At 39.2% G+C, this 24,175-nt stretch overlaps 1 protein-coding gene across 3 annotated transcripts; it reads left to right on the top strand.

Annotated features, from left to right (window-relative positions):
* The first annotated feature begins 2,112 nt into the window (after positions 1–2,112).
* On the top strand, positions 2,113–17,404 carry SLC17A2 (solute carrier family 17, member 2). 3 transcript variants are annotated; one of them, XM_008571866.1, is made up of 11 exons: positions 2,113–2,432; positions 5,927–6,037; positions 7,426–7,637; positions 10,127–10,360; positions 10,446–10,533; positions 11,592–11,678; positions 13,124–13,242; positions 13,358–13,519; positions 14,030–14,162; positions 15,367–15,457; positions 16,710–17,404. In XM_008571866.1, exons 2-11 carry the CDS (start codon positions 6,010–6,012, stop codon positions 16,864–16,866), a joined length of 1,311 nt encoding a protein of 436 aa, XP_008570088.1. In that variant the 5' UTR covers positions 2,113–2,432; positions 5,927–6,009; the 3' UTR covers positions 16,867–17,404. The 3 variants fall into 3 exon arrangements, with proteins under 3 accessions (XP_008570088.1, XP_008570087.1, XP_008570089.1); XM_008571865.1 differs by lacking the exon at positions 2,113–2,432 and adding an exon at positions 14,251–14,398; XM_008571867.1 differs by lacking the exon at positions 2,113–2,432 and having other exon boundaries at positions 15,367–15,492.
* Positions 17,405–24,175: the final 6,771 nt, after the last annotated feature.

The raw sequence follows: 24,175 nt of genomic DNA, 5'->3' as shown, positions 1-24,175 counted from the left end.
AAATCCAAAATCAAATCACTGGCAAATTCAGTGTCTGGTGAGGGCCTGCTTACTGTTTGCAAATAGCTGTGTTTTTGCTCTGTCTAACAAGCTCCCTTGGCCTCTTTTATAAGGACACAAATCCCATTCATGAGGGTTCCACCCTCATGACCTAATCACCTCCCAAAGGCCCCACCTTCTAATGCCATCACCTCGTGGATTAGGATTTCAACATAAGAATTTTAGGGAGGAAGCTAACATTTAAAACCATAGCACATACTATAGGCCAGATACTGTGCCAAGAACTATGCGTATAGTAATTCTCAAAATACAGAGGATATCTTCAGAGATCTTGCAAAATCCAACTATAGGACACACTATTTAAACAAAATACATGGCTTGAAGAATGGCAATGGACAGTCTTTCCTTATTTATTTACTCCTATTTTGGGAATCTACTTTCAGCTACTTTTTCTATAAGGACTGCTGCCAACTCATGCTGTGTATTGGTACAAATGTAGAAAATATCACACTGGGCTGATTAAGCAAAAGCAGTTCTCATTTATCCTCTTCTTAACTATTTTCTTTGGCTGATAAGGCACACGATGACTTTACAAAATAAATCAATAACCAGAATTTTCAAGCAAAGAAAGAAAGAAGACATTGTTTCACTTCTCCCTGCTACCCCTGTACCCCTCAAAAGTGGACCATGGTAGGCTGAATAATGCTCCCCAGCAATGTCCACATCCTAATCCCTGGAATGTGTGAATATGTTACCTTACATGACAAAAGGTACTTTATATGTGTGATTAGTTAAGGATTTTCAGATGGGGAGATTATCCTGGATTTTGCAGTTGGGCCCAGTGTAATTGCAAGGATCCTTATACAAGAGAGGGAGAAGAGTCAGAGGGAGAAAGATTTGAAGACATCATGCTGCTGGCTGTAAAGATGAAGGAAGGGGCAAAGCGCCAAGGAATGCAGGTGGCCACTGTGAGCTGGAAAAGATAAAGAACTGGATTTTCCTCTAGACCTTCTGAAGGGAGCATCACCCTGCCAACACCCTGATTTTGGCCCACTGAAACCCATTTTAAATTTGTGGTCTCCAGAACTCTAAAAATAAATATGTTGTTTTAAGCCACCAAGTTCATGGCAATTTATTACAGCAGCAATAGAAAACTAATACAGGGACCAAGTAGCCTGGCTAAGGTGCTGACTCTAGTAGGCTTTTGGGGGGAGTATGGAAAGACTAATAGGGATAGGGAAAACAACCAAGGAAGTTTGAATCCAATAGAGCCAGAAAGGGCAGGCCCCCGCCTCATTTTATAAGGGTCAGGAGCTAAACAAGGAAAATCTAGTCCAACAATTAGGAATCACAAATAAGACACAAACCCAGGAGTTCCAATAGAGCCAGAAAGGGCAGGCCCCCACCTCATTTTATAAGGGTCAGGCGCTAAACAAGGAAAATCTAGTCCAACAATTAGGAATCACAAATAAGACACAAACCCAGGAGTCAGGAGCCAAGCAGAAACAAGGTTAGGAAAGATACAGGGTAGCTTCTGGGGAAGTTATCAAGAATAGCCACAGTTCACATACACTAGGCTGTGGGCACCAAATGCTTAAGAAAAGTCTAGTGGATTAACCAAACCCCTTAATGAAAACGTCTCATTTACTGAGGACCTACTACCAGTTAGCCTATGTATTTCATTTCTTTTGTCCAATATCCCCACAAGTTGAGTACTACAACCCTTGTTTTACTAATGTCGAATCCAATTCAAAGAGGTTAAGTGACTTGTCAAGGTCACAGAAAACACAAGAAGTGAAGTGGGGTTGACCCATCTCTCCAAACTCAGGAGCTTTGCTCTTCTTTTCACACTGTGCCGCCCTCCTTTCAGGAAAAAGGTTTGTTGACTGAATGATTGTATGCACAGATCAAAGCAGGAAAACACAGCGACAGCCTTTGAAATACTTGTTCAGTGAGAACTTGGAAATGAAGTTAAAAATTAAGTGGCAAAGCCAAATCCAGGTTCTCTGCTTTGAGAATGTAGAGCCAAACCTGGGCTGTCTGACTGTCACGTGGCTCATTATTTATCCCTGTGAAACCTTGCGGGATTCTTTGAAAGGGAAGAAGAGACTCAAACTCCCTCTTTCTTCAGGTTAGCCTTATAGTCTAGGGCTTAAAATACTGGTTTAATGGTGAAGGTAAGTCCTTTTCTTTTTCTTCGGTGGAATCATAATTACTAATCTATCAGAGATCCATTAAAGGGCAGAAACAGTTTTAGGGGAAGTCAGAGGAAAAACATTAACGGCAGCTTAAGGATCTCCATCTGGGAATGGTGTCTGGTTTCAAAATGAAGCAGAGACTTTGTAACTGATTCAGTCATGACCCTAGAGCAGAGCTTGAGAGGCCACTGGTGCCAGTGGACACTGTGGATTGGTCACTTTTCCGAGGACTCCGTGAGTATTAACTGAAACTCCTTGATGAGTTGGACCGGCTTTAGCTGTGGAATGAAATTCTGGATCAGAACCAACAAGGGTTGGGTTTGGGACTGTAATTGATGAGTCTTTTCAGATTTCTATATGTACTTGAAATTGACACTCAAGAAAAGGAGAACATGACTGAAGTTGTGAATGAGACTGAAGGCAAAAAACCTTGTATGCTGGGCTTGCTGCCTTCACTGCAGAGCTAGGAAGAGGTGCCTGGAGAGATTATTGTCAGCACCTGTTAGTGCTGTGACGGGAAGCCAGAGGGGAAGGACTCAGTGAAGGTAACATCCCTCGCCCCCCGCCCCATCCCAGCCCAGGGAAAATCCTGACTCCAAAGCACAGTCATGATGATAATGATATTGGTCTGAAAGACACAGCCTGAGACTCTCGCTGAGGGGTAAAGGTGTGGGCACCACCCATCTCTTGAGGAGTTGTGAGCCCCTACTTTAGCACTTCAATTGCACCATAGTTTTGGCATAACCCTGCCTTCTAGAATTGCCCACCACTGGCACTCAGAATTGACAGTGTGATATAAATGATATACTGGAATAACCAATTTTTTTTTTCAGAACTACCAATCCCTCAGAAAGGTAGGCAAGTGCTCAGAGGGGCCTCCGTTGCACTAACACTGAGGAATTGCTCCTGATATTCACATCATCTCTCTGATGGGAGATGCCTCCATCCCCACCCATCTTGTGGATTCCAAGCCAGAGAACCCACTTTTAAAGGAAAAATTTAAAACCAATTTAACATACAATCAAAAGCACTTTTATAGAAGTATAATTTATTTGCTGTAAGCCTGTATTTATTCATGGATCTGAGAGGTCCAGAGTTACTGGGTTTTTTAATTATTATTATTATCATAACTGTTTATTATCATTACTATTGTTTATGTCAGTAACACTTTACAATGTCTGGTATTTTACAACTTATGAGGCATGTCTCATACCTTTGTTTTCACTCCAAGTAGTCCTATGAAGTAATATTTTCCCTGTTTTTTCTTGTGAAATAATGAAAGCTCTGGGAGTTTTAGAAATTTGCTTTGATTATTCGAATTGGGATGGCAGAGCTGAGGTAGGTCTCTGGATACCCTCTGAACTGCAGGTTCATGTTCCTTGAACTACATGTAACATTTACTCTGAGTAAACTAGGAGACTCGGCTAACAGAGATGATGCAAGACAGACTGGATATTAGGAGAAATCTAAGAGTAATAAAAAGACCATTATAACAAAATAATAAATTCTGGACTAAGAAGAATAGGGAAAAATTCTTTAGCTTATGCATAAATCGTCATGTCCATATTATTAATTTTATCTCAAATACAACTTATGCTGTATCATAAAATTATTTTTTAAATATAAAGTTTCCTTTAACTTAATTTCAATTTAATTTTTCTTTCTACTTACAACTCTGACACTAGGATTCACTATTTTTTTAAAAAGTGTCACTCCTGAATAGGAAGGTCCTAGACAAGGTTACTTGTTCTCAATTGCTTACAATTAGGCTAAGAATTATTCTGCTGTCTCTAAGTACATATCAATCATGCCATAATTTCATAAGCTTCTGTGATTATTTCAGTAAAATAATTTTCATTACTATATCACAGAAAGACCCCAGTTTAGAATAGTTTGAGATGGTAGCCTGATTTCCATGTTTGTCTCATGCAAAGAAAACAGGGAAATTAACAACTGAAATTAGTTATTATGACAAAATTCAAAGTAGCATTTAAAACTGTAAAAGCTAAGTTGGGCTTTTCTTTCCTTTTTTCTGCACTGTGGGGATTTTTTTTTTTAATGTGTTGGCCTTGCAATATATTGAATACTCCTCCAGCACCATATCACCTACTAAAATGAGTGTCTACTAATTATTTTTAGAAATCACTTGAGAAATGTAGAAAATCATAAAAAATAAAATGATCATCCTGTTCTGTAACCCAGAAACAGCCACTGCTGGCACTGGCGTGAATCTGTTCCTCTCTGTGTGTGTAGATGTGCACAACATATTCTGCTTCGTGTACAAGAGTACAAGCATTTCCCTAATGGTATTCAATACCTTTGAAAACATATTTCAATGTAGTCCATCACAAGAATCTATCAAAATTGACTTGACAAACCCTTATTGTTAGGTTAGTCTCCAAAATTATGCTGTCATAACTAATACTGTAAAGGATACTTTTAGACAAAATTCTTCATCTGTATCTTTCCTTATAATTTTCTATCCTAAGGTCGTAGATTATGACCATCTTTAGGGGTGCAAAAAAGTCTTTTTAAATTTACATTCAGAAAGGGTACAAAGTCTTGAATGTTGAAATATAAATATGATACATGTGTTTTTAAAGTCATGGGAGCGTCAGTTTAGGAATGGATGCAAAATTGACAATATTGTTAGGATGGGGATTGTTCCTAAAAGAAACAAATGTGTGTATCCTTAAAGAGAGTTTGATTTGTGTACAAATATCAAATTAAACATATTCATATTTGGGGTCATAAATTTTCATTGCCTGTCAAAATAGGTGGATTTATTCATAATTATAGTAGAAAGCCCCCATTCAGTATAATTTTACAAATGATTTGAAGACCTTGTCAGTCAAATAAAGTGTCCAAATTGCGTGTAGCAAAGACAAGAATAACATTTGAAATTTTTTAATGTAATACATATAAGCATCATACAACATCATCCGTCGTGTTCAAGGAGGACACCATGGAACTCTGTTCTGGCTGTGCAGAGGTGACAGAAACATGGTCAAAATGAAAGAAAAGACTGCTCTGGAACCTTTCTCCTCAGCTCTTGAGCTTAACTGTCCTGTCTTATGACCTGCTACAAGTCATGACACTCCTTTCCTTTGCATGGCTCTCTGTGGTTTGATAAAGTACTTGCAATTTTCTCATTTAATTTTTACAGCACTGCTCACAAAGGAGACATTATTATTGGACAGTTGAGGAAATGGGTGGTTAGAGAATTTAAAGTGACCTCCCCTCAGCATCAGTAAAAGTCTGCCAGATTTTCTTATAAAAATCTAGTCTCCCCAAAGCATAGCAGTAGAGTACTGTAGAATGTAAATCATATAGATGTGTTGGGTTAAAAGTTCTACTGATGCTAAGCGGAGGCAACATTGACAGGAGAAGATTTTTTTTTTTTCCTTTTTGTCTTTTTTTACTGACCGGCAACGGGATCGCAACCCTCGGTGTTGCATCCGCTCCATGCTCAGCCAGTGAGCAGGAACCAGTCTCCACATGGGATCCGAACCCTCGGCGGGAGCGCCGCCGCACTCCCAAGCGGCGCACTCTCCAGTGCGCCACCGGGCTGGCCCAGGAGAAGATTATTTGTGTGTCACATTTTGGATTATGTTCTCTCCATAGATAAAAGGCTGCCGTGGTAAAAGAGATTCAGGGCAGAGGGAAACTCCACCACGAGGTGAGAAGATTATTTGTGTGTCACGTTTTGGATTATGTTCTCTGCATAGATAAAAGGCTGCCGTGGTAAAAGAGATTCAGGGCAGAGGGAAACTCCACCACGAGGTGTGGTACCATTTCCCAGAGAAGCTCAATGGACAAGAAGCCGACCACCAGGAAAGGTAAAGCCACCACTCCTGTTTGCAGGCTAAGTGATGGAAGAGTTAAAGCCTCTAGTGTTTTTACCCATCCCTGCTCACCTGTCCTCCCTTTTCCATATGCCGCCCCTTGTAAACACCCCCAGGGTAATAATACTGGAGCCAGGTCCAGCCCCTGATCCCGCTACTTGTTGCTTTTTCCTTAGGGAGATCCACAGAGTTAACTATCAGAAATTAGGTGAAATAATAGATAAATCTGGGGATCTAGGGAATGGAATGAGTCTTGAAAACGTTATTTTAAGCAACTCCAACCCCAAAAGTATGAATCCCTACTATCATATCCTTGCCACATGGCTGGCTGTTTCCCCTGACCTTAGAAAACTCTGGTAATATGGAAATAATTCTTTTGCAGGCAATTAGTCCTATCCCTAAGCCTATTTGGCAATTCTTAAAAAAATTATTTCTTCCACTATATTTTTATACGTTTCTTCACAGGTTCTCTCTTTATTTCCCATTAGCCCCTATTCTTCAAATATGCAGGAAAAAAATCGAATCCAGTTTGGCCAGTTAGCTCAGTTGGTTACAGCGGGGTGTTATAACACCAGGGTCAAGTGTTCAGATCACTGTACTGGCCAGCCACCAAGAAAAGAAGAACAAATCTAATCCATCATTCACATGGAAATCCTTTCAATATTGGTCCATTTTTCTGCACTGTGGGGATTTTTTTTTTTAATGTGTTGTCCTTGCAATATATTGAATACTCCTCCAGCACCATATCACCTACAGACTTAGTAAAAATGGTTCTACATTTTATTTATTTATTTTAAGCTAAATTTTTGTGAAAGTAGGGCCTACTGACACACAGCAAAAATGTTTCTAAGTAGATATTACACTAAGGAGTTGGTGGAAGTGCTCACTTAAAGTACTATCTCTCAGGTATTTTTAAGAAGAAACTTTGGATGTGCAAATAGCTTAATGCAGAGACAGCTCTCTGTGTATGAACTCTCAAGCTTTGTGATAAATAAATGTGCATCACAGATGAGACCACTGACTTGCAGCCCAGAGACTTGGGTTTTGGGACTGGCTCTGCTACCATTTTCCTCATTCACTATATTTTGGTGCAATATGATATAAATGCCTTACATTTAGGTTTTTCTTTATCATCTGCTTCCCACACCTCGGAAAGACCATATTTACTTGACCTGACTTTAAGATCCCAGATTCATTGTCTTGACACCAACCAAATAATTTGATAAAGGAAGGCTGTGGTTGGGTTATTTTGATGAAAAAAAGACAGGGAGACTGAATGATATTATCTGGAGTTCTTTCAGATTTAGCTGTGGGAGAAATGGAGAGAAGGGAGTCTCAGTCGTGATGCTCATTGCATATTCTTTGTTGCCTGCATATTCCAGGCCCTGATTTCTGCTCATTACGCTGTGGGCTGGCCCTCATCATGCACTTCTCAAACTTCACCATGATAACCCAGCGTGTAAGTCTGAGCATTGCCATCATTGCCATGGTGAACAGCACTCAGCAGCATGGTCCATCTAATGCCTCCACAGAGGGGCCTCTTTCAGACACCCTCAGTAACCCCAACAGATCCCTCAAGGAATTTAATGCAAAGGTAAGTGTGAAGGAGAACGAGGTTCTTTGTTGAGAGGGAATAACAAACCCAGGTTGGATGCTGATTCTATAGAGTATGGAAGTATGAATTCTTCAGTGACAAACTAAAAAGGACTGGAATTAATTTTCTTATAGACATTGCTTCCTCAGTAATAAAAAATATTTCATTGAGATGATTATGATCACAAGGTGGAGGAACCATAGGAAAAAGTGGAATGAAAAACTAGATTCTACGTAGGCACATTCTTTTTGGTTACCCAATTCTATTCATGTCTTTGAATGTTTCATTGCTTTTTTTGTGTGCATATTTCACATTTTATTTACATTTGAAGATTAACTTTAATCTCAAAATCACATAGCCATACACTTAATTCCTCTTTGTTGACTTCACTTAAACTTAATGCATGGTTTGTTAAACAAAGATTATAAACAAATATTTACCATGTCTATTACATGTGGCACACAGAAAACAGCTTTTAAAAGAAATTCATCCACTACCCCCAATATTTTGTCATTATAATAATCCAGTTTTGCCATCTATTTAAAATATATTTCAGTATTGCTTCCTGCTTATACATGTGTGGTTCTTTGAATTCTCCTTTGAACCAATTGTAACATCTTACTGATTCCCTCATTAATCAGTGAGTTAAATAAAATCTGTCACACTTTAAATTTATATTTGTATGAGAATCATGATTATACACTGTTTTAAAAGTTATTATTATTATTTTTTGTCTTTTGTCTTTTTCCATGTCCGGCAACGGATCGCAACCCTCTCTGTCACACTTTAAATTTATATTTGTATGAGAATCATGATTATACACTGTTTTAAAAGTTATTATTATTTTTTTTTTGTCTTTTGTCTTTTTCCGTGTCCGGCAACGGATCGCAACCCTCAGTGTTGCCCCCGTACCGGACCGGGGACCGGCAACGGGATCGCAACCCTTGGTGTTACTCCCGCACCTCGCTCAGCCAGTGAGCGGGAACCGGTCTGCATGTGGGATCCGAACCCTCGGGCGGGAGCGCCGCCGTGCTTCCCAAGCGGCGCACTATCCAGTGCGCCACCGGGCCGGCCCCTAAAAGTTATTTTGAAAGCAATTTATCATGTATTATACATTTCTAATGTCATCCTATAATTCATAACTTATGATTTTATTACATGGACCCAAAGTATTTATGATGAATAAATGAATTCATTACCTCCAGTCTTTCTTCCGTCACCCATTCTACACATTCACACTCCTGTGCTCAAGAATCCAGGACACCTTCAAGTTGCCAAACATGCCATGCTCTCTCGACATGCTGTCCTCCTTCAGAATCTGGTCCTACTTCTCAACACACATCTGCTGTCAGTGGCCCAGGGAAAGTCTTTGCTCTGAGCAAGCCAAAGTCCCTGTTAGTTTCTGATCATTTGGTATCATTCCAAATGCTGCACGTCCACATTTGCTGTTTTCAACAATGGGAATGAATTTTCCTCTTTCTCTCTACACAAATCAAGTCATTCTTCAAAGGATGGCTCAAGTACTGCTCCTTCTCTGGGACCATCCCAAATTGTTCTTCTTCTCAAAGCCCCTATTTTACTTACGTTCATCTCCATATCTTAATTCTGACATGAATCATATACCTTGCAATATTTATAGTTATTTTAAGTGGATAAAATATTTCATATTTTATGTTCTTTGGTGCTATGCTTTAATTTATAGCATAATGCCATATATCTTGGGGACTACTAAAAATTATTTATTGAGTTATATCAGAATAATGTGATCTTATTTATCTGCAATACTGTATGTATTTTAGGAAGTCAGTTCTGTTAGGGCAGACCATAATTCCCAAACTTGATTTTTTTAAAATTATGGACCGATTTTGGTAAGAGTTCAGTAAAGTTGTGTTTTCCTATTTTTTGAAATGAGAGTCAACATGTTACCCAACTTTTACTAGAAGCAAAACAGTTAAAGAAAGCTCTTTCACAGATGAAATATCTCTCAATGGCTTCTTCCATTTTCCTCTTCCTTTCATCTACCTATGTATTCATTTTCTTTTATATTTTTATTTATTTTTACTTATTTTTGTATTGATTATAATATCTAAGGGGCACAGAGCTGTGCCCAAGATGTGGTGATCAGACCAATACTATCAGCATCATTTTCTTTCTTTCTTTTTTTTTAAAAAAAGATGACCAGCAAGGGATCCCAACCCTTGACTTGGTGTTGTCAGCACCACACTCTCCCAAGTGAGCCACAGGCCGGCCCAGCATCATTTTCTTTATCCCTTTTCTTCTTCATTTCCTCTGTTTTTCTCTGTCTCTAAGAGAAGCAAATTAGGGATGTAATTGTTTTTTTTGTTTAGAAAAGGTAGAATGTTTAAGGTAGGTAAAGGAGAAAAACTAAAATAGATATTTTATAGTAGTGTCTCCCCAACCCCAAGCAACTCTGTAGATTTTCATAAAAGAACTTCTTAGTGAAGAGTTTTCCTTTTTCTTTTTTCCAGACCTCTGTGTATCAGTGGAGCTCAGAGACTCAGGGTATCATCTTCAGCTCCATCAACTACGGGATAATACTGACTCTAATCCCAAGTGGATATTTAGCGGGAATATTTAGAGCTAAACAAATACTTGGTGCTGGTTTGCTGATCTCTTCCCTTCTCACCCTCTTTACACCACTGGCTGCTGACTTTGGAGTGATTTTGGTCATTGTGATTCGGACAGTCCAAGGCATGGCCCAGGTATCCAGATACTTTCTCATTCTGAGCAGGATACAGATTTCCAGATTCTACAAAAGAGCAAAGGTCTTAATGATTTTTATTTCAGGGTATGGCATGGACAGGTCAGTTTACAATTTGGGCAAAATGGGCCCCTCCACTTGAACGAAGCAAGCTCACCAGCATCGCAGGGTCAGGTAAGGGTACATACTGAATCAGAGATTTATAATCTGTTCCATCTTGTCTTTCCTTCTATAAATCAGGTGGTTTGGGGAAGAGGGGAAAAAGTGGTACTGAAACATTCAGCCATATAAGACAGTTACATGACAGATAAGAAAGATAGGTCTGTTGCTGTAAAGACACTGAGGGTCAGAAGTAGAAAAGACTGTGTGAACTAGGGTAGTAAGAAAAGCCTAGTAGGAAAACATTTAGAGTGTTAAGACTTGCATAAATGAAAAAAGATCAAGTAAACTGTATAAACACCATTTTAGCAAAGATGGTGAAGTGAGAATTAAGACTAACAGAACTCAGAGTGGGAAGGAGAGAAATCAGCCTGGAAAATAGAGTTTAAAGTGTCCGCATTGTTCTGAGGCCTTCACTATTTTGAGCTAATCTTCACAACATCCCTCTGATATAAGTACTATTTTTAACTCTCATTTTACAGAAAGGAGAGTTCAGGTATGTAGAGATTAAGTAAATTGCTCAAATACGAATAGCCAGCAGGTGGTAAAACTGAGATTTGAGCCCAGGAAGTTTGGTCCCCGTATGCATTCATTTTCTGTTGCTCATAACAAAATACCTAAAACTGGAATATTTTATAAGAAAATGAAATTTATATTTTGTAGTTTCAGAGGCTGGGAAGTTCAAGGTGGAGGGACAACATCTGGTGAGGGCCTTCTTCTTGGTGGGGACCCTCTGCAGAGTCCACCAACCTCATATTGCATCATGACAAAATGTAATTATAATTGTAAGAACATACTGCTGGTCTGTGATTGCAGAGAGACAAACTAAGAGATAGAGATTTGGTGACATTGGTGTTGAGGAGGCATTGAAAAGTCAGGGGGCATATCACTATCATTTATTAATTCTAGTTACTTTATATGACTTTATTGGGGACATTTGTGAGCAGGAAGATATACTCTTATCACCCATTAATTCTAAGTCTGCCACCTCACCATTGGGACAATGTCCAGGGAGGCCATGCGGTCTCAGCCTTTCCTATTTTCATAAGTGTTCTTCATCCTCTTCTCCTCAGGGGCAGCATTCGGGTCCTTCATCATCCTCTGTGTAGGGGGACTAATCTCGCAGTCCTTGGGCTGGCCTTTTGTCTTCTACATCTTTGGTGAGTCACTGTCTCTTAAATTCCAACACCTTCATTTCCCAGGCATTTGTTTTGATGCCTGCATCACCCACATTCTATTTATATGAGAGAAAATGCCCTTACATCATGAAATGGAAGATGACACAGAATGCTGAGAATTGGTACCTTACTTGAGTTTATACCATTTGACTTGACAACTTCCTGGTGGTTTGGGGAAGCCACATGCACAGGGCAGAGGAGGTGATTGTTCACATGGTGCCAACTTCTGGGAAATCAGTAGTGAAGACTTACCCTTCTGTCCATGCTGCTTTTGCAGAATCTTTACCACCACATCTGAAATGCCCAGTTTAGTCACTGCATGTAATTAAGATGTCAAAGTTGGTGAAGTATACCTTCAATGTGTCTTTATATTTTGTTATTATTTCTGCCCAGGATGCCTTTAACCTATTCTCAACCAGGTGAATCTTACAAAGCTCAATTCAAATGTTTCCTTCCCCATAGAATCTTCCAGCATTTTTCCCATCAGATTCAGCCACTATGATACTTACTGATATTTCGTCTCTAGGTTATGTTGGTGTGTGGTTATTTATTTCTCCTCATCTCTGCACTAGACTATGAAATGCTTGTGGCAAGGAATCCATTACATAATGTTTCTATCATTTTGGTGTCATCATAGTGCCTGACTTTTAGCTTTAAAATAAAAAACGGATGAATCCAGTTATTGGGGGGAATTTAAAGAACATTAGTCCCCCAAATCTTTTAATATAGAATCTTCTTCAAATGACAAATTCCAGTAATGAGACAAGTTTCTACAGATTGTTCTGTCATTATAGCCAAATGGTGTCATTAAATATGGTTCTGGCTTGGGTGGCTTTCTCATTAATGATGCAAATCCCAGTCATTTTGGTTTGCATGTGCTAACCAGGTAATGTCAAGAAATATTTCTTCTGGTGATCTATAATGAATGTGTCATTTAAATACAAATAATAGTGTCTCTTGCAAATGTGTTGGAAATTTTTCCTTGCCACACTGATTTCATGGCAGGTTGCTTCATGTATATATTATTACTCTACTCTTTGTCTTCAGTCCTGACTATTCAGATCTTCCAAAACAAAACAATCACGTGTATTTTAAGAAGTTGCTGCTAAAAACACATAACACTAACCACTGGAGTCCTAAGAGTAATTAATCAGCTATGCAATAATATGTGTATGCTCATGATACCTCCAGAGAGCTCTGACATTGGCAAGTGGTGACTATATTTGAGAGGTGGTATCTGGAAAGCTTTAACGGAAGAAAGAGGTTTGTAAAAGGATCGAAGGGAAGAAATGGGAAAATTTAAGTTTTTATGGTGGAATAACCATGAATTGACATGTGTGTGTTGGGTGCAGCATGCTATTTCAGAGGAAACCTCCTTCTCCAGTATACAAATCTACCTGAAAACTAATTTTGTCCCTGCTTCTCAGGTGGCATTGGCTGTGTCTGCTGTCTCCTGTGGTTCACAGTGATTTATGATGACCCCATGCATCACCCATGCATAAGTGTCAGGGAAAGGGAACACATCGTGTCCTCACTGGCTCAACAGGTACATGCCCCCTTCTCGCTGTGGACCTGCAGAGATCTGCAAGGCAGGTGTGGGCCTCCTGGGAGAGGTGCCCTCTGGCCTGATCTAATAACGTTGATTAGATATTTCTTTTCAGTCCAGTTCTCCTAGGCGATCTGTCCCCATAAAGGCTATGGTCAGATGCCTACCACTTTGGGCCATTTTCACAGGGTTCTTCAGCCATTTCTGGTTATGCACCATAATCATAACATACCTACCAACGTACATCAGCACAGTGCTCCATGTTAACCTCAGAGATGTGAGTATACTTCTTACAGTTCTACGAAAGTGACAACACTGGCAATCAGGAGAAATACTTCTATGCTGCCTATTACATTCCTGCTGTGCACATAACCATTCATTTCATGCTCACAATGACCTTGAGAGAGGCACTGTAAGGATTCCCATCTCACAGATGTGGAAATGGGACACATAGAGGTGAGATAATTTGCCTTGGGGCTAGACAGCTACTAAGTAGTACAGCTGCTGCAGCATCTGTGTTCTTACCACCATATCACACTGCCGTGCCAGCTGATTCTAAAGTTTCTCTTAGAAGTTAGTATTGCTTTTGTCTGGAGACCCATGTGATGCAGGTGCTGGCTCTCTTTCCTGAGACAGCGTTCTTCTAATGTGGAAAAGGGTGCCAACTTTCCTCAAACAACACAGAATGTTAGGGGGAGTGGCTAATGGTTGTTCTGTTTAAATAATACATTTTGGTGCTATATATACGTGCCTCTGTAATGACTCTATATAAATTTTCTTCCTTCAGAGTGGAGTTCTGTCCTCCCTGCCTTTTATTGCTGCCTCAAGCTGCACGATTCTAGGAGGTCAGTTGGCAGATTTCCTTCTGTCCAGGAATCTTCTCAGGTTGATCATTGTGCGAAAGCTCTTTTCGTCCCTCGGTAAGGATAAGCATGTCGGTTCTGTTAACTAATCCCTTTTCTGCACATGGTCTAAGAGGGTTCCTGACCACATGTCCTCATTGCCCAGGGCTTCTTCTCCCATCGCTGTGTGCTGTGGCCCTGCCCTTCGTGGCTTCCAGTTACATAGCAACCATTATTTTGCTGATACTTATTCCTGGGACCAGCAACCTGTGTGACTCAGGGTTTATCATCAACACCTTAGATATTGCCCCCAGGTAAGAGCTTTACCTGGTTTTTACCCTCCTCCAGACCCCTGTAGAGGTGTTAAACCTCAGTCATCACTGTGCAACTCCTTCATGTTATTGACATACACTAAACGATGGCAGAATGACAAATAACTAGAAATATCAGTATGTGGCTACAACATAATGTGGCATATTTAGAACAGTTTCCAAACTTGCCTTGTAATCATTCAGATAAAAAGCACCCCAAGCTTCTCCATCAAACACTTTGTGTTCTGGGAAAAGCCCATACACATGCATTCTGGAAAAGTTTCCAGGAGGTTGACCATATTAGCTACCACATATGTGTGTACTCGCCATGAGCCAACCCCTGTGCTAAGGACTTCTCATGTATCAACACATCTAATCCTTATAGTGTATTAGGTAGGCACTATTGGTTTTTTTTTTTTTTTTTTTTTTTTTTTAAAAAGATGACCGGTAAGGGGATCTTAACCCTTGACTTGGTGCTGTCAGCACCAGGCTCACCCAGTGAGCAAACCGGCCATCCCTATATGGGATCCGAACCCATGGCCTTGGTGTTTTCAGCACCGCACTCTACCGAGTGAGCCACGGGCCGGCCCCAGGTAGGCCCTATTGTTATCCCCATTTTATAGGGGAGGATTGAGGCACAAGAAGGTTAAGCCTATGGTCATGCAAGGGCCGAGGCAAGATTTGGACCCAGGCAGTTTGGCTTCAGAGTCTGTGTCCTGCCATTGTGCAACTGCCTCCTACACTGAGCAGCCAGGGTGGGGAAACTCCCAGAGAGACTAAATTGCACCCTAGTTATTGATTCAGTGGAAAGGTTTTTTCAGGGCTGGCAAATAGATATTGCCCTTGATGTCTTTAGGTGAACAAAAAACTGTGCTAGACAAAATGACTTTGCCATTAGAACCAAGCTGTATTAAAGTCAAGTTGCTGCAGAAGATATAGGTGGCTTTCTGAATGAAATCATCTCCCCACAGATATGCAAGTTTCCTCATGGGAATCTCAAGGGGATTTGGGCTTATCGCAGGAATCGTCTCTTCCACTGCCACCGGATTCCTTATCAGTCAGGTTGGGCCAGTTTATTGAACATCTGCAAGTGGCGGGTATTGTTTTAGATGTTGGAGATGTACACTGTGCTCTCAAGGACTGTATGGTCTGATGGGGAAACAAGCATGGATGTCAACAAAATTACTCTCTTCCCGGGAGCCTCTCAATCAGACTCTGGTAGGTCAGGTTTCCCAGGGAAAGAAAAATATAAGCTGAATTTCTCAAAATGAATAGATGTTAGATGGATGAAAATGAGCTGTTTGGGTGCAGAAGACAGCATGTATGACTTCCTAGAGGTAGAGAAGCATGACAGAGTTCTTAGTTATGAGCAGAGTGAATGATACGTGTCAAGGGATATAAGAGATGAAGACAGGCAGGCAGAAGAGGAAGATTATAAAGACTTTGTTCAGATTAATACAAATTTTTTAAAAAAATCACAAAAGGAAAGCACAAAGTGTCCCAAGGTCAGTTTAAAGAGAGGTGAAATCATTGTGAATAGAGAGTGGCTGTAGGACATTGCAGGGAGTGTGGACTGTGACGTTGCTCCGTGAGTGCGAACGTGGTTCGGTGGGGAGGTAGGAAGGCAAAACCAGGCTAAGATGGAAGGAATGACAAGAGCCAACTTACAGAGAAAAGTTTGGTTTTGTTTTTAATACATCTCTATGTGATCTGGTTTCTGGGTTATATTTTGACCATATTGGTAGGAATCCACTGTAACTATAAAGCTATAAATGAACTATGACTTACTAAGGCTTGGTGAGCAGGGCCACCCAGACAGACCAAATATGACTCGTCTTGTATTAAGGGGTTGTTGTGACTGATGTCAACAGCCAAAAGCAAAACAAAGCATGAAGAACACAAACATGAGCTCTTAAAGATGCCATTTTAGGCATAATTTTAAGTGAGTAATTCTATATTTTCATCAGTGTTGAAATCCAAATTTTCAGTACAACATTAGTGTGGTTGAATTCACTTTTTGTTTAAAGAAGTATCTATCCCAAGAGTCATTTTGTTAGAGTCATTTTGTTTCCAACAGTTTCATAAACCTGCTTTGACGACTTAAGATGTTAAGTGGCTGGTGTGTATCATTCCCTGTATTCTTTGTGATCAGAGTTGCCTGAGATTAATGTTATGCTGTGTCTTTTGTGTCCAGGATTCTGAGTCCGGATGGAGGAATGTCTTTTTCCTGTCTGCTGCTGTCAACATGTTTGGCCTGGTCTTTTACCTCATGTTTGGACTGAGATTAATGTTATGCTGTGTCTTTTGTGTCCAGGATTCTGAGTCCGGATGGAGAAATGTCTTTTTCCTGTCTGCTGCTGTCAACATGTTTGGCCTGGTCTTTTACCTCATGTTTGGACAAGCAGAAATCCAGGACTGGGCCAAAGAAAGTACCATCACCCACCTCTGAGGATATACAATTGCAAATTTAGACATAGTACTGACCATTAATTTTTCAACTTTTTTTTACTTATTGCCATTCTTTCTTCACATTCTTAACTATAGGCTCAGCAGTTGTCAATTCCAGCTGTGTGTTAGATTCTCCAGGGGATTCTCTAAAACATACTGGTGGCTGGGCTACTCCAGAGATTCCTAATAAATTGGTTCGGGAGGAAGCCCAGATTCCACTAATTTTTAGACTCCCCAGAAGTTTCTGATGTGCAACCAGGCTTAACAATTGCTACACAAATTTCAAAAGTCAATTCCTGGTATCTTTGCATTTTCCTCTTTGGAAAATACTAGATGAATAAAAACCTACATGAAAATAATCACTGATAAGTACCTTCATGGGGGTGGTTATGGACAGAGAAGATCTGCTGAGATGTACAGCCATATACTATAGAGCTCAGCACAGAACAGAATTTTAAAGCTGCAATCCACAGAATTAACATTTTTATTGTTTGTCATACATTGTGAAACATGGATGCTTATTTATGTGGTTAAATTCTATTAAAATTCACACACTAAAATTAAACAGACTATTTTCAAATTATTTAGATTAGGATTATTTCTATGAGGCAAAACAGATACTCACTTATCCTAGCTAAATTCCAGGAGAACAACGACCAGAAAATGACGAGGAAAAGATGAAATGAATGAAGTTAACTAGAATTCAGGGAGAGAGATGACAGAATTGGAAATGTTGTACCATGGGAAGAACGGATGTGAGGGGAGGCCAAATTGGCACTTCCAGAAGGAACACTGAAATAGTTTAGACCACTTAATAAAAAGTGGAAGGAGAAAGCAGGGCATTTTCAAGTGAAATGACAATGTATATAGAGGAGAAAATACTGAAGGTATAACAAGACGGAACAAGGAATAAAAAGATATCACGTACAAGAAAAGTTCCTTCTGAGGGTAGAAGATCATTTGATGGTCTTCACATTTTCCTTATTTCCCCAAGATTCTCAAATAGGCATCAACAACCCTAACAAGAATTGATTCTGGCTCCTAACACCTAAAACACATCCTCTAGGTTGTCTCCACACACAGAGCTGAATCTGGTTCTAACACAACTTTTCTAGAAAAGAAGTTCCCACTATATTTAGAATCCATTAGAACCACAAGGACTAGAATGTTGGGCTAATTTAGCAAGTAAAGAAAAGCTCCGAATGCAAACCAACAGGTATTTTTGAGCAGGTGTTTTAAGGAAAACATAGTGTCAGGCCCTGAAGGTGATTCTAAAATGAGAACACTTTGGTACTGCCTTCTGGGTATTCACAATGTAGAGAAAAAGGGGAGTTTGTAGGAAAAAAAAAAAAAAAGACCCCCCCCCCAAAAAAAAGACATACAACCCAGTAGAAAAATGGGCAAATGACTTGAACAGGAACTTTATGCAAGAGAAATTCTAACTGGCCCATAAACATATAAAAAGGTGTTCAACATCATTAGTCATTACAGAAATAAAAATCAAAAACACAATAAGATGCCATTACACACTTAACGAATGGATAAAATGAAAGAAGATAGAAAACAGCAAATGTTGGCAAAGGTGTGGAGCAACTGGAACTTTCATACACTAAGAATATGAGTGTAAATTAGCTCTTTGGAAAGCTGCTTGGCAATGTCTCTTAAAGCTAAATGTACAATTCCAATGGCTCAGATATTTCACTTAGAAATGCACACATACATTCATAAAAATGCATACACCAATGTTCATAGGAGCACTGTCCATAATAGTCCAAACTGGACACAACTTGTCTATTCATACAGCAATGAGAATTAACAGACTCCCACTGATGACACCGTGGATGGGGCTCATAAACACAATATTGAGTGAAAGAAGACAAAGAGTACATTCTTTTAAAGATTTATATGAAGTTTTTTAAAAACAGACAGAATAATCCATCCTATTAAAAATTAAGTTAGTGATTCCCCTTGCGCAGGAATGGGAGTCATGACTGGATGGGAGGTGATTAAGAAGGGTCGTTGGAGCACAGCTAATATTTTATTTCTTGACTTGGGTGCTAGTCACATGGATGTCTTTACTTTGTGAAGAGTGTACATTTATGATTTGTAGACTTTTATGTATGTAAAAAATAAAACATTTACTTAAATTCAAAATTTCATCCATTTCAAAGCTTCCCTTCTCTCTTCGGCTTAGGTGTGACCAAAGAAGCAGCTGGGAAGGGGCCTTGGTCCTCTGCTTTCATTTTCTTCCTGATTGTCTCCCCCCTCCTCCTTTGGTGGACCCTCCAGCATCAGAGCAGGAGGGAAGGCAGTGTGTCAATCTATGTTTTCAGCTTTTAGATCAAATCCCAAGCTGCCAAACCACAAAATGAATGTGCTCAAGCTTCCAAGAAACCATGACCCTGGAAGCATCAGTTGCCATGGAGGGAAGAACAACACTGGCCCAGCACATCTAGGTTTTCTGAGCAGCTGTTCTATTTGATTCCTGAAAGACAGTAGCTATGTGTCAGAAACTCCTAGGGTATCTTTTCCCATTTGACGGAGGGAAGAACAACACTGGCCCAGCACATCTAGGTTTTCTGAGCAGCTGTTCTGTTTGATTCCTGAAAGACAGTAGCTATGTGTCAGAAACTCCTAGGGTATCTTTTCCCATTTGATGGTTTGAGAAAGAGTTACCATTCACATTTCCTAAAGGCGTTAGAATAGATGCAATTGTGAACTAGTAGGAAGCATTTCCAACCCACACCCACTATCCCTAGAGAATTGTTTCTAACATTAACAGTTGTGCAAAGTAATTCACTTTTCTCAAATAGCTTATTGTCATCTATCTAATGATGAGATGACCTGTTTTTCTGTTTGACTGTTAAACATTATGAATTATATTAACATATTTCTTAATGTTGAACAATATTTTCCTTGAGTATTATTTTTATATAAAACAGAATTTGATCTACTAACAGTTTATTTAGGACTTTGGCTGCTGTACTGATGTGTGAGATTGGCTGTCATGTGTTTTGTGTGTCTTTATTAAGTCTGGATATGTGGCTTATGCCAATTTTCAAAAAAGAAAGGGAAACTTCTTCCTCAATACTTTGAAAAAGATGAACTAGAACATAATTTTTATAATTGCTATTATTATTTGAAGGCTTAAAACATTGGTTTGTAAAACTAGGCAGGCTTTAAGTCATTTTGAAGAGTTTTTTGATAATTTTCTCAATTTCCTTCATAATTATTGGTCTACTAAGGGGTTTTATATTATATTTTTTATCTTCTATCATTTTTGACAATTTATGTTATCTTGGAGGATCATTCATTTTTTACACCATTTAAAATGTATTTGTAAAATGTTCAAAAGTTTTATCAAATTATGAATACTATCTTCATTGTATCTATATCTGAGGTTATAGCTTCTTTTGCACTCCTAACATGGTGCATGTGAGCTTTCTTTCTGCTTTATTAGACCACTTAGTAATTTGTTTATTTTAAAAATAGCTTGTTTTTTTATTTTGTAATCTATTAACGTTATCTTTTTATCAGTCTTACCTCCTATTTCCTTTTGTTTTACCTCTCATAAATTTTGTTTTGAATACATAGTTCATTTATTTTTATCCATTTTTATTTAATTCTGAAAGAGGCTTACGGGAGGATTTCTCTTCTAAGTCCACTTTTGGGAGCAGACTACATTTTGCTCTGTTGTGCGTGCATTGTTTTCTTAATCCTTCATTTCTTGAGTTAATAACCTATGGAGTAAAAAAGCAACAGTGGACTCCCTCCTTATATACGATGAGGAAACTGGTACACTGAGACATCCTAGCACATCACCTCCAAATAGCCTCCTTGTTTTGATTTCTGTTCTCCGGAAATTTTGCTCCAGCCTTTTGCAGTTAGTATACTAGTTTTGCATTCAGTACGGTCCATACAAGAAATATAACGTTTGCATTCTGTTATTTGGGTGTAATTCAAGGGCTGGAACTAGGGTGAGGCAAATCAGGGGCTCAGGGAGCAGTGTTTAAGGAGGCACTGTTTCTCAGGCTCGTGCAAGCGCAGAATTGGCACACGAGAATGCCTCCTTAATTTTGCAAACTGGATACCTCTGGCTCAACCTTTGTCTAGCCCTGGCCACTCACATTTTTTTTTTTTCCATGACCATCCATGACCCTTTTTCTTCTCCAAACATTTCAGTGGAGTTTTTTTTTTTGGAACAGTACTTGGATAATCCTCAAGAGTACCAGAAAAACTGAGAATTTCTTTCTTAGAATGTTATACTATCATCATGGAGCCTCAATACATTAAAATATTAACTTGGCTGGGACAGAATTTTTGTTCGATATTTTTTTTTCTTCAAAACAGTATCGACTTAGCATCTGCTAGTCTCTTCTAAGTGTCTGATATGATGAAGAAGTGTGGTTGGCCAGCTAACAGGATTCTCTCTTTACCCTGGAATTTCATACTTTCACCAAGATGATCCAAAATGTTAATAACTCTCATTTGATGTTACCTCGAATATCATGACTAATTTGCTTTTCAGCTAGTGGTCTTGAGTTTTCTTCAGTTTTGTTTTATTTAGTGATTCTCCTTAATTTGTTGTGATCCCGCATCCTCTGTCTGTATGATAGAACCTTATCGTCCATCTTCTAGTTTCTGCAGACTTTCGTCCTTGGACCTGTTACTTTGCTTTCTCCATGGACTTCTCAGTTGTGGAGGTATACAAACACTTTCTCAGGTCTTCTTCAATGCTCATCAGTTCTAACTTATTTCCTAAAATTGCCTGAGGATGTGCCTGTGTCCACAATATTCCTCTTACCACTTTAAACAAGAGGGCTGGCCAATTGGCTCAGTTTGTTAGAGCACGGTTTTATAACACCAAGGTCAAGGGCTTGGATTCCCATACCAGCCAGCCACCGAAAAAAAAAAAAAAAAAGACATCCATACCTTATTTGGGGGCAATGCCTGAAGTGTAAACACTTTCTTGTTGTCAACAAAGGGATAATTCCAAATATTGGTTTGGGGATAACCTGTTACTGATTAACACATTCACCTTGGTTCTTGGTTTACCTGCCTTTCCTTGTCTGCTCTGTGTGGTTTTATTATAGAAGAAGATTGGCAAGAGTGGGCATGTACTGAATGCAAAACAACTGGAACAGAACAGGTTAGAGAACTGGTTCTTTCCATAAAGCTGGAATATTTTCCCAGAGCACCAAGATTCTAGATATATTTAATAAAATAAAATCCTCAGATAAAAAAGTTACATGATTGCCTCTAAATTTGGTATGAATTATAAAGTAAGGTGGTTAAAACTTTTATTAAAATCAAATCATGTCATGAATTCTTACCCTAATTGTAGTCATTCCTCATCTTATTTCATCTTATAAAATGTTTATGTTTTATTTATAAAATAACTTATTTATATCTTTGATGAAAAGTTTTGGATGTCAAGTTAAAAATGTTCAAGAGGGTAACTAATGTTTTCAAAATTCTTTTACAAAATACAAAATTAAAAGTTTGAAAACTATTTCTCAATACAAATGGTTTATTTTTAAACAGTATCCATTCTGACATTTAATATGTCTGGTCTTTAAAAATTTGCCATGGCATTATTTGTTAATCGAAGTCTTTCTTTAATACTACCAGTTCTTCTTTCATCTCAGTCTATTCTCATATTTTTAATTTTTATCATTGCTTTGTGGAATATATGTTTGTTCAGAGTCCTTTGCCAAAGTTTTAACAATTATTTGGGCCGGCCTGGTGGTGCACTGCTACAGTGCGCCACTTGGGAAGCGCGGCGGCGTTCCCACCGAGGGTTCAGATCCCACATACAGACTGGTTCCCGCTCACTGGCTGAGCGAGGTGCGGGAGCAGCGCCGAGGGTTGCGATCCCGTTGCCGGTCCCGGCCCGGTGCAGGCACAACACTGAGGGTTGCGATCCGTTGCCGGACACGAAAAAAAGAAAAGACACACACACACACACACACACAAAAAAAAGTTTTAACAATTATAAAAACTTACTCTTTTTTGAGAAAAATCTCTTTTAAAATATGCCAATCAGCCGGCCTGTGGAAAGACACACACACACACACACACAAAAAAAAAAGTTTTAACAATTTTAAAAACTTACTCTTTTTTGAGAAAAATCTCTTTTAAAATATGCCAATCAGCCGGCCTGTGGCTCACTCGGGAGAGTGCGGTGCTGATAAAATATGCCAATCATTTATAGTACATGATATTTATTTTCTTTTTTCATATTGAGAACTTTTCTCTTTTTTTATTTGGTAGCTGGACATTTCAGGACTCCAAAACCTTGATCTTGTTCTTGTCAACACCATGCTCTAATTAACTGAGCTAACCAGCCAGCCCTTTTTTTTTTTATTAGTTAATTTTTTTATTTTTCAGAATTAAAAAAAAAAAATTCGTATCAGTGTAGATTTTTGCATTGTAGTTACAGAAACCAGCTCTGGGCTAGTTAAACCATAAGTAGATTTATCTAAAGAAATTGAAGTGGGGGCTGCTCCGAGCATTAAAGCGGAACCTGAAGAACAGGCAGCCTCAAAAGGTCTTAGCTGCAGCAGCTTGTTCCATTGCTGAAATAAACGGGTTTGAACCCGTATTCTCCATTCTCCTATCCCCCTTCTCAATATTTAAGGTTTCAGGAGAGAATATAATTAGTGTAATTTATATAAAGTGCTCATTCTGTGGCGTTAACAGAACCTGGAGAGCTGGTGGGCAGAGCCTCAACAGACCCTTCTGACTTCGATAGGGAAGTCATGACACTGTGATTCACTGTCACAATATGTTTCACACAACAGGAAAGAGATAGTTCCCCAAAATACAGTTGTAATGCTGGTAAGAAGGAGTAAGAATCTTAGAGATAGGTTTATATAAAATTTATTTTTTCTATTTTAGTCATTGTGGAATAGGACCAGTTCTGCCTAAGTCAGCTGTGTGCCAAATAAAGTGAGGATGGTTCCTTTTGGGGGCTCGTCCTTCTTGCTCCAAGTGCCACTACAATTCTTAGGACCTGAATTATACACCAGGTGACGTCAACTTATTCGATCAATTAATGCATTCAGATGACGCTAGTGTGCCCAGGGAGCAAAGTCCGTGGGCGTCCCCAGCAGGGGAACACAACGGCTCCCTCAGTTTGTATTGAAACCACTTTTGGGCAGTCAGGTCCGGTTGCTTTTTCCCCTGATTTCAGCACTGCCTCTTTCGATATGTGACTCTTGAGTCCTGGAAAGTGCTCCCTAGTCTTAAGGGTGAATTATCTCCAATGGTCCAGCACTATGGACCCACATCTAACTCCATCCCCCGTGGGGACTATCAGAGAAGTTGGTG

The sequence above is a fragment of the Galeopterus variegatus genome, unplaced genomic scaffold (genome assembly GCF_000696425.1).
Source record: "Galeopterus variegatus unplaced genomic scaffold, G_variegatus-3.0.2 Scaffold732, whole genome shotgun sequence".
Taxonomy (NCBI): Eukaryota; Metazoa; Chordata; class Mammalia; order Dermoptera; family Cynocephalidae; genus Galeopterus; species Galeopterus variegatus.
This window is presented reverse-complemented; position numbering and strand designations above follow the sequence as displayed.

Bases quoted from the DNA above. Each gene is read 5' to 3' on its own strand.
- SLC17A2 (XM_008571865.1), top strand. From the start codon at position 6,010: ATGGACAAGAAGCCGACCACCAGGAAAG. The intron at 6,038-7,425 runs GTAAAGCCACCA...TGCATATTCCAG, and splicing joins GAAGCCGACCACCAGGAAAG to GCCCTGATTTCTGCTCATTA. The intron at 14,399-15,366 runs GTAAGAGCTTTA...ATCTCCCCACAG, and splicing joins ACCTTAGATATTGCCCCCAG to ATATGCAAGTTTCCTCATGG.